The sequence below is a fragment of the Apaloderma vittatum genome, unplaced genomic scaffold, assembly GCF_000703405.1.
Source record: "Apaloderma vittatum isolate BGI_N311 unplaced genomic scaffold, ASM70340v1 scaffold26139, whole genome shotgun sequence".
NCBI lineage: Eukaryota > Metazoa > Chordata > Aves > Trogoniformes > Trogonidae > Apaloderma > Apaloderma vittatum.
Genome location: NW_009737375.1, coordinates 1 through 15819, shown reverse-complemented (window position 1 = coordinate 15819; position 15819 = coordinate 1). Strand labels below are relative to the sequence as shown.

General features: G+C 49.3%; 1 protein-coding gene across 1 annotated transcript; it reads right to left on the bottom strand.

The window, feature by feature from the left end:
* Positions 1-2222: 2222 nt before the first annotated feature.
* POLR1E (polymerase (RNA) I polypeptide E, 53kDa) lies at positions 2223-15813 on the bottom strand (the record flags this gene model as incomplete). The annotated part of the gene is made up of 11 exons (XM_009877311.1): positions 2223-2474; positions 4789-4920; positions 6295-6376; positions 7510-7643; positions 8387-8483; positions 8962-9069; positions 11197-11341; positions 11742-11797; positions 12482-12567; positions 15385-15461; positions 15793-15813. Coding segments are annotated over 11 exons (1098 nt in total), but the record flags the coding sequence as incomplete, so codon positions are not given.
* Between the last annotated feature and the right edge of the window lie 6 nt (positions 15814-15819).

Here is a 15819-nt window from a genome sequence, read left to right as displayed (position 1 = left end):
GACTTTCCGCTGTGCCTTTTGCAACCGGACTGTCCCGCATCGGCGTTTTTAGCCCTCAGCACGCTTGTACCAAGTGTGGGTAGAGCCCTCCCCAAATCTTTGTTCACGAAGCCTAGTCATGATGAGTCTTTTCCTGGTTATGATTAGGTTGTAGTATATTGTCTGCCTTAATGTATCATTTAACTAAAACCAATTGTCGTGAGTCCAATCTATACGTTGTGAGAAATTAATAAATGTTTGTGTATGGACCTTGAGACTTGTCCCATCATTGTCCACTCCATTGTGTAACTATGAATCTAAGTCACTAGTCCTCCTCTCTCCTGGGCAGGATGTGACACCCACACTGCCACATCCCTGCCTTGGCACTTCTTTCCATATAGCGAAGAACTCTGCTGTGTTATCGGAAAGGTGAAGAGCTGCTTTTCAAAGTGCAACAGCTAATAGCGAGACACATGGCACATGAGTCATTCTTCCATTTGGACTAAATTAGCACTCATTTTCTCCAAGCCAGGGGTGCTGCTCTCAGACGCGGTCAGAACAGGCTGCTGCACAGAGCAATGATGTCAAGAGAGGCAATCAACATCCTCATCTCTGCTGCAAGCAGCTCTAAATCATGGAAGAGAGAGAATCACTTCTTGCTCTGTTGTCAGGCAACCACCTCTGCTTTCTACATCTCTGCTCACGTTGGCACACAGAAGCAGCTTTGTGACAGCGGTGTGTTTTTCATCCAAAACCTCCATGACGTTGTCAGGGTGATCCATGTCTGTTCTCCTCCTTGTGCCCCATGTCAACCATCTGAAACACATTCTAGCAGTAAGCTAGAGGATAAACTCATTATATATGTCAGAACACTGCTTCATACCAGTCTAAGTCAGAGCTGCCAGCTGGTACACAGGAGGCCAGATTCTAATGAGAAGTAAAACAAACCAAAACCCACAAAAAATGTTCAGCCAGATCAGCACTCTGAGCAATTTCACTCAAGACTTGAAAACAAGGCCGGGGTAAGTCAGAGGTTCCCAGAGCTCCACGTGGTGAACTGCAGGGATCTGCACCTGGGGAAGTGCAACACCATGTGCCAGGACATGCTGGAGGCTGCCCAGCTTGCCAGAAAACAATCTGCAGGTGCTGGCTGACACCAAGCTAAACGTGAGCCAGAAAAGTGCCCCTGCAGCAGAAGGCGGGGGCATCCTGGCTGGCGCTGGGCATCTCCCGCAGGCTGAGGGAGGGGATCCTTTCCCTCTGCTCAGCACGGGTGAGGCCACACCTGGAGCGCTGGGTCCAATTCTAGGCTGCTCAGTACGACAGACATACTGGTGAGAGTCCAATGAAGGTCAGCCAAGGTGCTGAAGGGACTGGAGCACCTCTGCTGAGGACAGGCTGAGAGAGCAGGGGCTGCTCAGCCTGGAGCAGAGAAGGCTCAGGGGGATCTCATCCACGTGTACAAATCCCTCACAGGTGGAACGAAGATGAAGGAGCCAGGCTTTTCTCAGCGGTGCCCAGTGACAGGACCAGGGGCTGTGGGCACACACTGAAACACAGCAGGCTCCTCCTGAACATCGGGAAACGTTCTCACTGTCAGGGTGATCCAGCACCAGCATGGGCTGCCTGGGGAGGTTGTGGAGTTTCCCATCACTGGATACATTCAAAAGTCATCTTGACAGAGCCCAGGGAACCTGGCTCTAGGTGGCCCTGCTTGAGTAGAAGGCTGGACATTCTGTGATGAAAACATACTGATTATTTGCAGCCTTTAATCCCCACAGTGCTAATTATCCTCTACCCTGAAAACTGGATGTTTGTGTCACTTCTAATGAGAGCTGTGAATTAACATGTCATTAACATGTGAAGGGAGTTACCCTTAAATCCCAGAATGATGTACTAAGCCCAGGTGACTACCTGGAGCAAAGCAAAGACTGCTCTCCACATCCCATGCTCCTATTTCACACAAGATTTTTCTCTTGGAGGCAGTCCTCAGCTTTTCACAAGCCCCAGATTCCTATAGTAAATACCTGCAATGAGTCTCACAGCCCAGGATGAATGAAAAGGTAGAGAAACGAGTCCTCTTGCTCCAGCACAACCTACATCCTTCTTCCCGCATACAGACAGGAAAAAAAAGAAAAATTGTTTTATTGCAGCTTTTTCTACATAAATAGAAAAAAGAAGCAGTTTAATGAGGTGAGCATCTGTTTCAACCCAGTCGTGAGGCTGGTGCTGGACACCCAAATCCCACAGGCAAAAGCATCTCCATGATACTCTGTGCACGGAACAGCAGTTGAGAAACGAACTGTCTGGCCCCTTCTCAGACCTCCCAGACATGTTAGTTCATTTTCTTGCGCTTTCGTTGGTTCCCTGACGCCTTCTGCACAGGCAAGGGGAGAGAAAGAGTGCCCAGCTTGTGATTCTGGTCACTCTCGAGTCCCGGCAGCCCCTTGGCCTTAGAGATCTTCAACCGCATGGCCTTTGCGATGTCCATCATCCTGGAAAACACCACAGAAACACTGTGTCAGTGGGGCGCACGAGTCTTCCGAAGACCAACTGCCTTCCACCTCTGTCAGGGGGTAGGCCAGGAGGCACCAGTGAGCCTGCTGTGCTCTCTGCAGCCCAACGACACCCTGGAGACAGAAGCTGGAAGCATTCAAACACTACAAGGTAGAGCCTTCCCAGGAGGCTAGGATGCTACTGAGCTGTGCATCGTCACCTCAGAGAGCACTATAAACCCAAGTGGCCTTGCAAAACAGACAGCTGACCCGAGAAACAAAACAATGCTGCTCTTCACTTCCCCACAGGAGAGAGTAAGTGTTACTTGTGCCGAGCTGCTGCTGCTGGCATCCCATGGTGGCTTCCCAGTGCGCTCATCTCCCGTGTGAGATACAACGAATGGAACCTAGCACAGCCAGAGAATCTCCTCTTAGCCACTAAAACTCAGCATCCTTAGCTCTAAGAAGTGGGTCTTAGCTGATGCGTTCAGAGCTCAGGCAAGAAGGTGCACGTCAGAACACATCTGGAGGCTTGTCCAACAGAAAGAACCCATTTACTTAAGGGCAACTTGCAGAGAAATAGGTGTCCTGGCCTCAGCTGGGGTCCTGAGAACATACAAGTTCCACAATACTCCCAGCTTTCTTTATTATCTCTAAAATACAGACTCAGTTGGGAAGGGTTCTTCAGTCAAACCTTCCACCCCAAGGAAGGATCACCCCTCAGGTGGCTCAGGGCTATGCATCTCTCCTCAATTTTTCCAACAGGTCCCAGCCTCCCTACGCTTTTCTGAAGTGCATCCCATGGCCCATGTTCCCAACTACAGTACAGCTGTTAACAACAGAACCTGGGCATCAGCTGCAAAAAACAATGCGGTTTCCTTAAAAAGCTTAGTTTCAAAAAAAAAAAGTATGGAAACCAACATCAAACACTGCTGTTAAACCTGCTACTAACCACCAAAGAATAAAAAACCTAACTGGGTAAGAGTAGTTGCATCAAGGATGACTAGGGAGCTTGCAAAACCAAGAGGTGACTAAGGGGTCTGACAACTTCCAGGTGTCACTGGACCTTAACATTACATCCCTCAGCCTGAGGAAACGCCACAGTGGTTTTCTCAGTTTCAGTGAAGGGTCTGTGTCCCTCCACAGTCTGAGGAGCCCACAGCTGCACACCCACTAAGCAATCCAGTTAAGAGACACCAACATGACCAAGTCTGGAAGCACCTGGGGTGTCCCTGGGGTGAGCACTGCCCACAGAACAGGACAGGGTGGCAGAGATGCTCCTGAGCAAGGCAGAGCACTCCCTGGGGGTACCCGGCCCCTTCCCCGGCAGCAGTAACAAGCTGTCTGCAGAGCTGGTGTCGGCTGGACCTGCTGGCCAGTTCCCATCAACTCCTAACGTACCCAGGGGCGCAGAGGGGTGGCACGGACACCACTGCCCCCTGGCCACGGGAGCTAGCCGAGGCCCCAGCTGACACCTTCAGTTCATGGTGCTGCCCAACACCCGCACGGGCCTTCGTGGGAAACCAGTCCAGGGAGCCAACACCACAAGGGTTGTCTGCACTGAGGCTCACTCTGCAAGCCCTTTTCCACCCATTCATCTCCACTAACCTTAATGTGGCAAATGCTTTTCAAGTACTCTGGCCAGCTGTCCCGCTCACAGCCTCTCCTCGTGATGCTTTGCTGAAGTCTCATCAGTATTTCAGAGACAAAACTAACCTCCTGGTGCCCAGCCCAGAGCAGGTAAATTTCAGGGCCTTGGGATTCCTCCACGTAAACATCAACTACATGCTGACAGTGTGACTGTGAGGGGAAAAAATGGGGTTTCTAGTTTTCTGTTGCAGCTGCAAATCTGTGTTTACCCCCAGACTGGCACCAGGCAGGGCCTGGAGCCCTGCAAGAAGACACGGCACAGAGGACAGGAAGGTGAAGCGTGACATGATCTGTGCTGGGTGGCAGCAGACAGGTCACCTCCCGGAACATGCCCCAGATGCCCGTTTTGGTGCTGCCTGCCTCTGCTTCCCTCCCTGCAGGATACCTGAAGAGCTTCCTGACACATCTGCGGACCTCTTTGCAGCAGGTGCCCTTTTGAAGTCTGAGATGTGTAACCACTCTCCTTGACCAGCAGCAGGGTTTCAAAATAAAGCTTCGATACATTCATAAAAAAGACAGAGCCCACACACAACAGAAGGGACTTGCACGCCGGTACTGCTGCCCTGCCCAGGGGCCAGAGAGGCTCCAGAGCTCTCTCCTCAGTGGCTCTTCACAGGAGGATCACAGCACATCGCAGCCAGTACGAACAAACAAGACAACTCACCTGCTTTCGTGGAGCTTCATGTCATTCTGCAGGACAGTGAGGTCTGTTTGGAAATTGTTAATGTGCAAAGCCAATGCAATGACATATGCTGTGATTTTAGCCTTCATGGATGCAGAGATTAAATTCTGGACGCTGCACGGCAAGAGAGAGAACACGTGAGAAATGCAGTGTCAGTGATCCCAAAGCAACCCTCACAAAGTGCGGACAGAACTGGAGGCCCAGTTTGACATGACTGACTTTCCCTCAACACTAAAGAGGAGCTCAAAGCAACAGAGACCTCTGACCACAGGGGCCTAACAGCCTTCTTCAACCTCCTCACATGTCTGTTTCTGTTCAGAAGCGCAGGCCTCCGAGGCTGTTTACTGCTGGGCAGGCTTGGCAAGCTCACCAACTAACAACGCTTCAGTCCCTGGTGCACTGGTCCCTTGCAAAAGGACAGCAAAGGGAAGCTGTTCCGAGACCATCGAGTGTAACTGCTAATGGCACCTCAAACACATAATCCACACAAAGCAGATCCCTGGCTGGTAATCCTCTGGGAGCATCACCGGTTTGAGCCTTCAGTCAAAAACTGTTCCATCTGGACTCAAATTCTCTGCTCCTGTCAGATTAACGGCAGCAGCATAGCTGTGCAGCAGCCAAGGACCAGCGCTACACCCTCGCTAAGGGAACAGGCTGCTGGCTCCCTGAGAGTGGGGAAGGCGCTGTAGCAAGAGGGAGGATACTATCAATCTTGTATTTTGGTGCTTTCACTCAACAGGATTGCTGAAAACATTTAGCCAGATTTATAACTGCTTAGCTGTAAGCTGTCTTCACCTGAAGGCTACAGCCAAGGGCCATCCAATCTAAGACAGCCTCCAAAGCTGCCCGAGGCCCTCTCTGTGGCGAGGCCGCGCTCAGCACCACACACCTGACTGACGCTGCCAGAGCAGAGCTCCTTGCGGGAGCTTCCCAGCCTCTGCTCCAGTCACGGGGCACTGGCTTCTCCTGGGCAATCGCCACGGAAGGATCAGACCCTACCTTACCACACCTCACCTTACTACACCTCACAACTTTGTCACTGCTGGCGGGGCAAAGCTCAGGCAGAACTGTTGGGCCGTATCCACATGGGTGCAATGGTGTGGGTCTTAGCCCAGGGCAAGTTAACCACTGCAAATCTGCACACAGTTTTGTCCAGGTAGGTTTCAACAGAGAATCGAAATAGGTCAAGTCATGCTGAGGTTAATGCAAAAGCACCCCTGTTACACTAATTAAACGATGCAAGTGTAAAAACAATGTGAGTGTAAATTAGTTAGCCACTGCACTACCTCTGTCCTGATCCACTCTCCACTGTCTAAAACAGACGATCATCAGCCACGACCCCACATTCTACAGGGTTGGGGGTGCGAGGCAAGAGAAGCTACTGCAACCTTCCGTTTTGGTAGGAGGTTTCCTGGTAATGTGTCCATGGCCCTTCAGGCTGTCCTCTGCCTTACCTCTGCTTCCGTCAAAGCAAACACAGATCCTCACCTGCCATTGTTGTAGGTCAGTGAACTGAAATTCTTCATGAGTTTCTTGCTAATAATGTGTGGGCATTCAGGACCCATTGGATCTAGGACAGAAAGAGGTTTTGCAGTGGAATGAAAAACACGTACTCTTTCTCATACTGCCCACCTCCAGCAGTCACAACAGCACATTTATTAACACAACATTTCCTGCCTCTTCTCAGGAACAGAGAGAACCTAAAAGGAGCCTGGACACTTCATTCCTATGTCGCATTTTTCAGATCTGCTCCTAACAGCTTTTATTTTATTACAAGTGGCATCTCCCACTTCAATACTACACCATCTAAAATGAGTGCATGTGCGTATTTCTTCAATTGATTCCTGTCTTTTAATATATGGTCCTTTCACAAAATATTAAAGCTAAAACTACACTTAGAGGTTCCTACTGACATCAAGACTAGTCACATCCACATCCTCCTTGACTACATCCTGCAGGGCAACTCCTGTGTCTCCAGAATGCCGGAGGATACTGCCATTTCCTCCTCCATCACTGCCCTGCCACTGAAAATGCTAACAGTGACATCTTCAGCACTGGCAACACTCAGGTACACAAGCTCTGTGAAAGATGGTAAGTGTTGAAAATGTCAACCAAAATATTTTGTGAACAGCAGTTCCTGCCACTTTAACAGATTCTGAACACAACAGAGTGTAATCACTGTGATCCACACATTGCCCTAATAAGCAAAGGATGACGAAAACCTTCTCAAAAGCACAAAAAGAGACATAAAGGACGTGTTGTGTAGTGTATGACTCCTGCACCTTGAATGTGGAGGCTGGATGAGGGAGAGACAATAGCTTCCAGCCTCTTGGTTTAGGACTAAGATGTGAATCACAAAACATGTTTGTAAATACAGAACTATCAATAAACTAAAAAGAATCTCAAAATTTCCAATCTAAGCTACCCAGGTTCCTACCAAGAGGATCCCATGGTGCCATCCTGACACATGGCAGTTACAAAAGGGCTGAAAAGTACTAGACGTACATCACCTGGCAGATGCAGACCTCACAGCCCTCAACAACACAGAGATCCTCAACCTCAGCATGGAGCAGGATAAAAGCACCTGCTGCAGTTAGCTTTTCGATCACACAGCTCATTCTGGGTAGCTTTCCTGTTTTTACCGCAGAAATTACAAACCAAGTCTCCGAATGTGGCTTAAAAGTGGAGGAATTGCAAACTTACGCTTCTTCTTGATGACTTTCAGGTAGCTGAACTTAATTAGAGTGTCCAGGAACCAGAGGCATCGGGCTTTGTGATCTCTGCTCTTCTCATCAGCAGGCAGGAACTTCAGCTCCTCTAAAACAAAGGAGCAATGGCTGAAGGAGAGAGAGGGGGAGGATGAGGCTCAAAGAACCAGGAACCAGTGTACACCATCAGGAGGACAGGTCACACCTGTAACTTTAATGCTGTTTGAGAGGAGTTTCCTGGACACCTATAAAGGACCCCCCAGAAGGTGGCTTTGTGAGCACGTTTTCCTGTCAATGCCCACCACGTTCAGGCAGCTACTGAGAAGGTCCCCGTAGTGCAGAAACTGCAGGCTCTCACTGTGGCACAGACACACCTCTGCTTCAGCACAGGCAGGCAGAAGGCACAGGGAGTGAGGTGCTCACTTTGGCCCCTCAGCACAAGGGCTGAACAGCTCTAGGCGTGCATCCACATCCGCTTGCCCAGCCACAGCGACCCCAACAGCCAGCTGGTGCTTGGCTGGGACAGTGCCCAGCCACAGGCAGACCACACGTGGCATGGTTCTGCGCTCCACCTTCTAGACATCTGCCTTGAGACTCCGCTTTGGAATTTCCCACTCTCTTCCTCTGCAATCACTTCTCCAAAGCACAGCCATACTGCTGTGCATACGACCTCCTCACCTCTGTAAAACTACTCCCCACACTCCCCAAGCTGGATGTTGCTCAGCCACGCTGGGATCAAACGTCCTCCCTCCACACTGAAGAGATCGGCCCAGGTGCAGCAGAACTGGCAGCAACACCCATCCTGCTCCACAGAAAAAGCAGTCTCGCAGGGCTCACCCTAAATATTACGTGGAAGTTTGCAGCAGCATTACCTTTTGTCTTCTGCTTTCTTTGTGATTTCTTCTGGAGTGATGTTAACAAAAACTGTTGCTGGCACCCGCAATGCTTCATACTCTGCTGGGGACAGAACTGGAAGGATTTTAAAGAAAACAACCTTCCCTTCTGGTTTGAACATCCCAGAATGAGATAAGCTCTATCCACTTTCACTTTAGGAAGTTGTGGGGCAGGGAAGGAGGAGAGGAAGGTATAAACAGGCAGGACATAACAACAGGAGTTGGAAGCTGTCCAGCAACAAAGGTGTCTAAAGGACTGTGGCTCGACCGCAAGTCACTGCTCCTGTGAGGCTGACCTCATGACTATTCCCAGTGGAACTGCTGCCAACAGGGAGGCACAGCATCTGGCTCTCTGTAGGAAGGAGGCAGGAAATGGGACTTTTAGGCCCCTAAATCCCAAAACAGAATGTCCCAGCTCTCAGTTTTGGCTTGTGAGGGGAGAAGGCTCGCCTCACTGACACATCCATCGGCACTCACTCCCACATGGCAAATCACTGACATTGTAGCTTACAGGTGAAACCAGAAAGAAACCACTCTGTCACAGAAAAAGATACTGTCCTCAAATTTGTAAACATTTTCTGGTTTGTCAGCATCTTCATTACATGGTGGGAGGAAGACGGAGATGTTCTGTACATCATCTTGGGCCACATCCTGGATCAAACCTTTTCGGGGGAACAAAACAACAGAAAACACAATCACAGTCCAAATTCTTGCCCTAAACACGTCTATACTCAATGGTGGGTCAATGACAATTCAGTCAAAGTTAGAGTTTTAAAGGTTTAAACTCCACTTTAGTTTATCTGACTTAGGATAGTAGTAAAGAAAAGGCTACAGCTCTTCCCTATCTCATTACTGCCACATATAAGTGCTGACTGTACAGAGAACACTGCAGTAGCCACAGAAAGGCAAAACCTTCTGATATGCCTGCTATGTATTCAGTATGCTGGGTTTTAGACAGGTGTCATCATTTCTACCAAGAACTTTCTGCTTTTTACAATTCAGAAAAGCCACCAGACTAGAGAAATAGCTGAGAAAGAAGTGCCCCAAACCAAACTGGTTGCTGCTGCACCTCTTGCCTGCAGGGTCGGAATAACAGTTTTCGCACTCTGGGTCCTACCGGACAACCATGTGGAGCAAAGCAGCTCTGAGAGCACAGTCAATGTCCTACCTGGAACAGAAGGGATGAGAGCTGACAGGTTCTGCAGTCAGAGATCTCTCCTATTCATAGTCAAAGAAACTCAGAATCCCAGAAGCGCTGGGAGAAAGGAGCTCTGGAGGTTTCCTGTCCAACCTCCTGCTCAGAGCACGAGGCTCACAGCACTAGGCAAGGGCAGTCATGGCTTAGTCCTGCCAAAGCCTGGAAATCTCCAAGGATGAGTTCTCCAGAGGAGAGCAACGAGGCTGGGGAAGGGACTGGAGGGAAAGTCCTGTGAGGAGAGGCTGAGGGAGCTGGGGGTGTTTAGCCTGGAGGAGACTCAGGGGGCACCTTATCACTCTGTGCAACTGCCTGAAGGGAGGTTGTAGTCAGGTGAGGGTCAGGCTCTTCTCCCTGGCAACCAGTGACAGGACGAGAGGGCCTGAAACTGCGTCAGGGGAGGTTTGGGTTGGATCTCAGAGAGCCCTTCCTCACGGAGAGGGTGCTCAGGCACTGGGATGCACTGCCCAGGGAAGCGGGGAGTCACCGTGCCTGGAGGGGTTTAAGGAGAGGCTGGATGTGGCACCTAGTGCCCTGGTCTGGCCGATGTGATGCTGTTGGGACACAGGCTGGACTTGATGATCTCAGAGGTCGTTTCTAGCCTCAATAATTATGTGTGATTCTATGATGGTGATCCCACACCTCCTGGTTACCTGTCCCAGGGCTGCACCACTCTCCAAGGCACGAGGCCTCCCCTGGTCTCCCACCCGCACCTCCCCAAGGTCCAGGGACCACTGCAACTTGTGCTGCTGATCCTTGTTGGCACTGCTGAGAAGGCCGTGGGTATGATTGCCCTTCAGGTATGTGTGGGCTGTTGCTACATCCCCTCTGGTTTCCTCTTGCCAGGGCAACCAAGTCCAGCTCTCTCTGCCTCTCCTTGTCAGCTGTGTGCTCCAGGCTCCTGCCCGTTCTCGCTGCCCTGCCATGACTCCTCTGTCAGTTTTCCATCTCCTTCTTGATCAGGGTGGAGGCACAGGGCAGTGTCACAGGCTGGACAACATAATACAGATGCAGCCTCACCAGCAGGTTATCAACTCTCCTTGAAACATCATCTCTGTGTGATGCTTTGGAGAGTGAATGTTCTCTGCAGCAGTGAAAATATCTAAGGCCACAGCAGACTCCTTTGCCACAGTGTCCCTCACAGCAGAAGCCCGAGTCCTCAGCCTGGCTCACAGCAGCAGTGGGGATGGCACAACGGGGCAGTGACCTGCACAGACTATTTTCCACACACGTGCCACTGTGAAGGCAGAGTACAGTGCACCTTCCTGAATGTTCAGCATCTCAGTTCAGACCCAGTGAGTGTACCACCCTTACCTCAGTAAACTGATATCCATGGGCTCCCAGAAGAGCTCCCAGCAATGGGCAGGGTCAGACACTGATGCCACAGCAACCTTCCTTCATTCAGGCAGCTCCCACACCAAGGAAGCAATCCCTTTTCCATCAGAAGGATCTATTTGTCCCCTTCTCAGCTGTTAGACCAGCTGCTTCCTCTGTCATTCAAATGAAACCCCTTTCTTCTTCCTACCATACTCAGCAAGGGACAAAAAAATGTACTCCCAATTGCCTTTGCTGAACCCTGAGACAAGATTCTTACCTGTTACTCCCTTTGCATCTATAATGTTTGCTGCTGCTTTTACCACAGCTGTATTCAGAACATCATTGCCCACTGCATTCATTCGCCGAGAGTTCAGAGCTCGCTTCTGCTTGCTGGTACCAAAGGCCTCAATGCACAAATCCATCTGCGCAAGAGAGACACAAATTACAACATGCTGCTGAGCTGAAGACACTGCACCTAAGAGGAAAACTCAGCTATTGCCCACTTGTTCCACGTTCACATTCTCTAAGAAAACTTCAAACACTTCACCAGGCACAACACAACCCGCAACAAGCACTGATCTGCAAGGCAGCAGAAAGTAACTGTAACTGGCTTTGTAAACAAGCCCAAAATAATTACGGAAGTACTGCCAAGGTAGGCACTAATAAAGCACTGTCTCAGAGACCTCCAAGGCAGAGACAAAGTGCTGAACCTGCACAGGCTTACCCTGCAGTAAACCAAACATCAGGCTCTCAGACAAGTATCACTTGTCACTGTTAGCTGGATAATCACAGCAGAACACGAATGCAGAACTTCAACTTTACCTTTTCTCTGTAGGACTTAGGCTGATAATCCCTTGTGTCATCAGGTATTAAGTTATCTATAAAAGAACAAAAGTTAGTATGCTTGGCTTGCAGCAGCCAGGACAAGTATTTGACATCCCTTTAGCTCTAATCTGTTACTGAAAGACTTGGCACATCACTTCAGGACCTCCTCTATAGGACTTTGTCAGTTAAAGAACACATTGAATATAAGAGTACGCACATAGAACAAAAAAAATGAAAGGCAGGCCAGTTTCTACTATAAAGCCAAGGTCCGGCTGCACAGGGGGAAAATAAGCTCCAAAAAATCTGAACTTCTTGGGCTGTCCTTCTGGGTTTGGTGACAAAAAGCAGTTTTGAAGACTGAACAAAAGCTGTTTTCTTTCCAGTGATCCAGTCCCTTGACCTGACGCTTTCTGGGCTTCCCTCACCAGAGCATACTGAGACAACGTTGCACTTACTCTGAACAGTGACAACTTTGTTACTGACTCCAGCACTCCCACCCTCCCATCCGTAACTTCACCTTCCTTCCCACTCTGTTTTTCACATCATGCAGTGCCTTAGAAGGAGAGCACAATGTACCCTCCTTCCTCTACGCGGATGGGAGAGGTGATGAGGAAAGGCCAGCCAGGGAGAAAAGAGAGAGCACTGCTGTCAGCAACCAGGCAGGTAACAGCTGGAGGCACACATGGGTCGAGCATGGTGCGACTGTGGTGCTGGGGTTAATCACAAGATCTTCCTACCTGACAGCAAGGGCTGCATGTTGAATATTTCAGCATTATAGACTTCCATTTGCCCAGAGTCCTTGTCTAACACACCAACAAAATACCTGGGAAGGACAGAGGCAAGTGATTAGGGAGAGACAGTCCAGTGGGAATGATGCTTTAAAACATACGGTGCAGAGCCACATGTATTCCCCAGCCCCTGCCAATGCTTCTACCTCGCAAATACAAGCTTTCCAAGCACGTTCAGAAGTCACAGTAAAACAAGATACCTCCAACGCATGTATAGAAAAATATATACATGCATATACATGTGTGCTTGTATGTATATATACGTGCATATATTTGAACATATGTGTGTGTATATATGAGCGCAGATATATGCAAACACATATACATAAAAAATAGGAAGACTTGTTGCTCTAAGTAAATATAGAAGTCTTAAGACAACTAAATTAGCTCCAAAACGCACAAAGAAAGTCTCAGTGCTGGAGTGCTAGCTGCCATTCTCTTTTGAATTTTTGATGGGTCAGGACCCTTGGTTTCTCAGTGCTTCTAGGCAGTTTCCTGTGATTTCAGAACTTGGATTCCCTGTGGCTGGTTCTCTGCTTAGTACAAGTCAGTTTAAGGCCTCAGAGTTTCTCAGAAATGTGACTTTGTCATACCTAAAATAGGATTATTTCTCTCGGGTAAATTAATTTTCATGCCACACGTCTGAGGGATGAGCCCAGATGGTTTGTGCTGCTCCTCACCAAGTCTCAAGACCCACTAGGAATGGGCTGCATGTCACCCTTCACTGATGCTGACCAGGATATCAAGAAACTGCACCCCCTTCTTACCCAGCCAGCAGAGTTCACACCATGTGATCCCTTCTGAGTGGCATCTCAACTTGCTCTGCTCCATGACACATATTCCCAAAACTCAGGACCCACTTTCAAAGACAAAACTCACTTGCACAAGAGACTGCTGGTCGCAGCAACTCTTTCTACGCACCTGCTCTGGGAGGAGCTGCCCGAGCACTGCAGGAATCGCAGCACCGCGCTGGGCAGGAAGGATCTCAGGGCAGCTCCTGCCCTCCCAGTAAGCCCAGAAGTTTAGCGGGCTCACTCTGAATAAACTGGGCTGTTCGCTCAGAGGTGATTTCTGCTCCCTGTTACACCCCCCCGAGCAGCCATGATTGCACAGTTTCAGGCTGCCAACTGCCAAGAGCTTCGGGAACGGACCACTGGAGGAAATCCTCAGTGTGCAGCCAAAGCAGATGCAGGAGGAAAGGGACAGAAGCATGGGGTGGGATAACTTCAAAGTAAAGCAACAAATTCCTTAACTGAGTCCTGCCTGCATCTCTGGAGATCCCGACGCACGTGCGCACCTAATCCAGAACTAGCACTTGAAGGTGAACATCCATCATCATTCAGCTTGCCCGGTTGGTTTCCACAGCTCAGCATCTCCAGAGGTGCAGGCAAGAGCCATGTAAGCCACTAAAACCACCTCTTAATTAGTGTTCAGAGATCAGAGCGCTAAATCTGCCTACACTTATAACTCATTGATACCTGTACCACATGATTTAATAAAACTAAACTAATCTGTCCAAACTCAAGAAGAAAAAGATCTTGGTGCCTTTTTTCAGCTACGGCACGTTAAACTGAAGACTGATACATCCGAAGGTCTAGCTCTCCTGGTTTCACTTCTCAGAGAGAACAAAGATCAGTATTAGCATGTGTTGACTGACTATTCGTAAAGGTGAAACCAGTTCCTTTTAGAGAATTGTAGACTATTTCAGTTGGAAGGGACCTACAACGATCATCTAACCATCAATGATCATCAGCCCAACTGCCTGTCCACTAAAGGGCTGATCAAATATTACAGCATGTTATTAAGGGTATTGTGCAAACACTTATTCTACACTGACAGGCTCGTGGCATCAAGCAGCTCTCTGGGAAGCCTGCTCCAGAGCTGGACAACCCTCTCTGTAAAGAGATGCGTCCTCCTTTCAAGTCTTACTCAGCCCACAGGAGCACTGGGGCACTCCCATCTGAAAGCACCGCCTCTTCTCAAGAGTTTCATACAGTTCTGCTCCTCACTCCATCCCCACCAGAACTTTGATGAGTTAGACACCTCTAGGTGAGTGCAGCCCAGCTGGAGATGAGCTATGGGAGGAAACCACACGGGGCAACCAGGGTGGGTTTACAGAGCAGGGCACTGGGTACCAGGAACCTGACGTGCATATTCCGCACATTTCAGTATTGTGTAGGCTGGCAGGAGCAGTAATATGCACCAAAGGAGATAAGAAACACCTTTGGGTGTAACCAGGCAAGTCTACTTCATAGGGGCTCTCCACCCACCTGGTGGTTCTTCTATTACAAAACTAGAAAGACCTGACACACAGACCGCTTGTAGGAGGCATGGGGGATCTGTCCCAACACCACAAAGGCCACATTCTTAAATCAGGACACATAAAGGCTGGTGATTTCACCAACACTTCCTTCTCCTGCGCACAGCACCCAAGTTCTACATGAACTCATCACTTCACATAGCAGCGTTGTGCTGTGGCACTGAAGTTAAACGGTGATTAACGACCCAGGGGTTTCCTGGGCAGCAGATGATGGTCCTGACAACTTCTTAATTTCTTAGTTTCCTAATAGCAAAGCCGGTATTCCTGTGTTTCAGGTACTTCAAAATGACCTCCCCACTCCTTCCTGCACAAGATCCTTTCAAATACTCTGTGTCTGTACGCAGCATCGCAGCTTCCAAAGGAACAGCAGCGTGCACAAACAACCAGCTGCCCCACGCTGGGGCCTCCTGTCAAAACACTCTTGATTCTAATCACAGCCTCCATAAGAACTTCTCAGAGTCTACCAGGAACTCTGTGCCTGAGAAATTCCTGCGCTTCCATCTCCTGCCCCCACTTTCCTAACCACCCATACCTGCAGAGGGAGTTACATTTCAAAACGTCGCTGCCAAAGTTATTCCCCACGTAGGAAAGCCTGTCAGTTTCCGAGACCTGAAAAAGAAAGAAAGATTACCTGAAGACAGGCTGTGAATAACCTTTATTTCCCTGGCACCACACAGTACTCATGCGTAAGTGAGCTTCACCTCGCCCAGCGCAGGTGTTTTGCATCAGGTCAAAACGTATAAAAGACACTTCTTGAAGCTCTAACTGCCCTTGATGCATAATTCTACCTCAGCTGTTGCTGGGCAGGAAGATGAGGAAGCATTGAAAAGAAATGATGATTTAAATAATAATTTAAAGGGTTTGTTGCTGCAGCTGTTGCCGTAAGGATGCCAGAATCACTTTTACTGCCTTAAGAGGGGTCGGGGGGAGAAGCCCTTACCAGGATCCGCCGGCGCCTCCTCCGGGG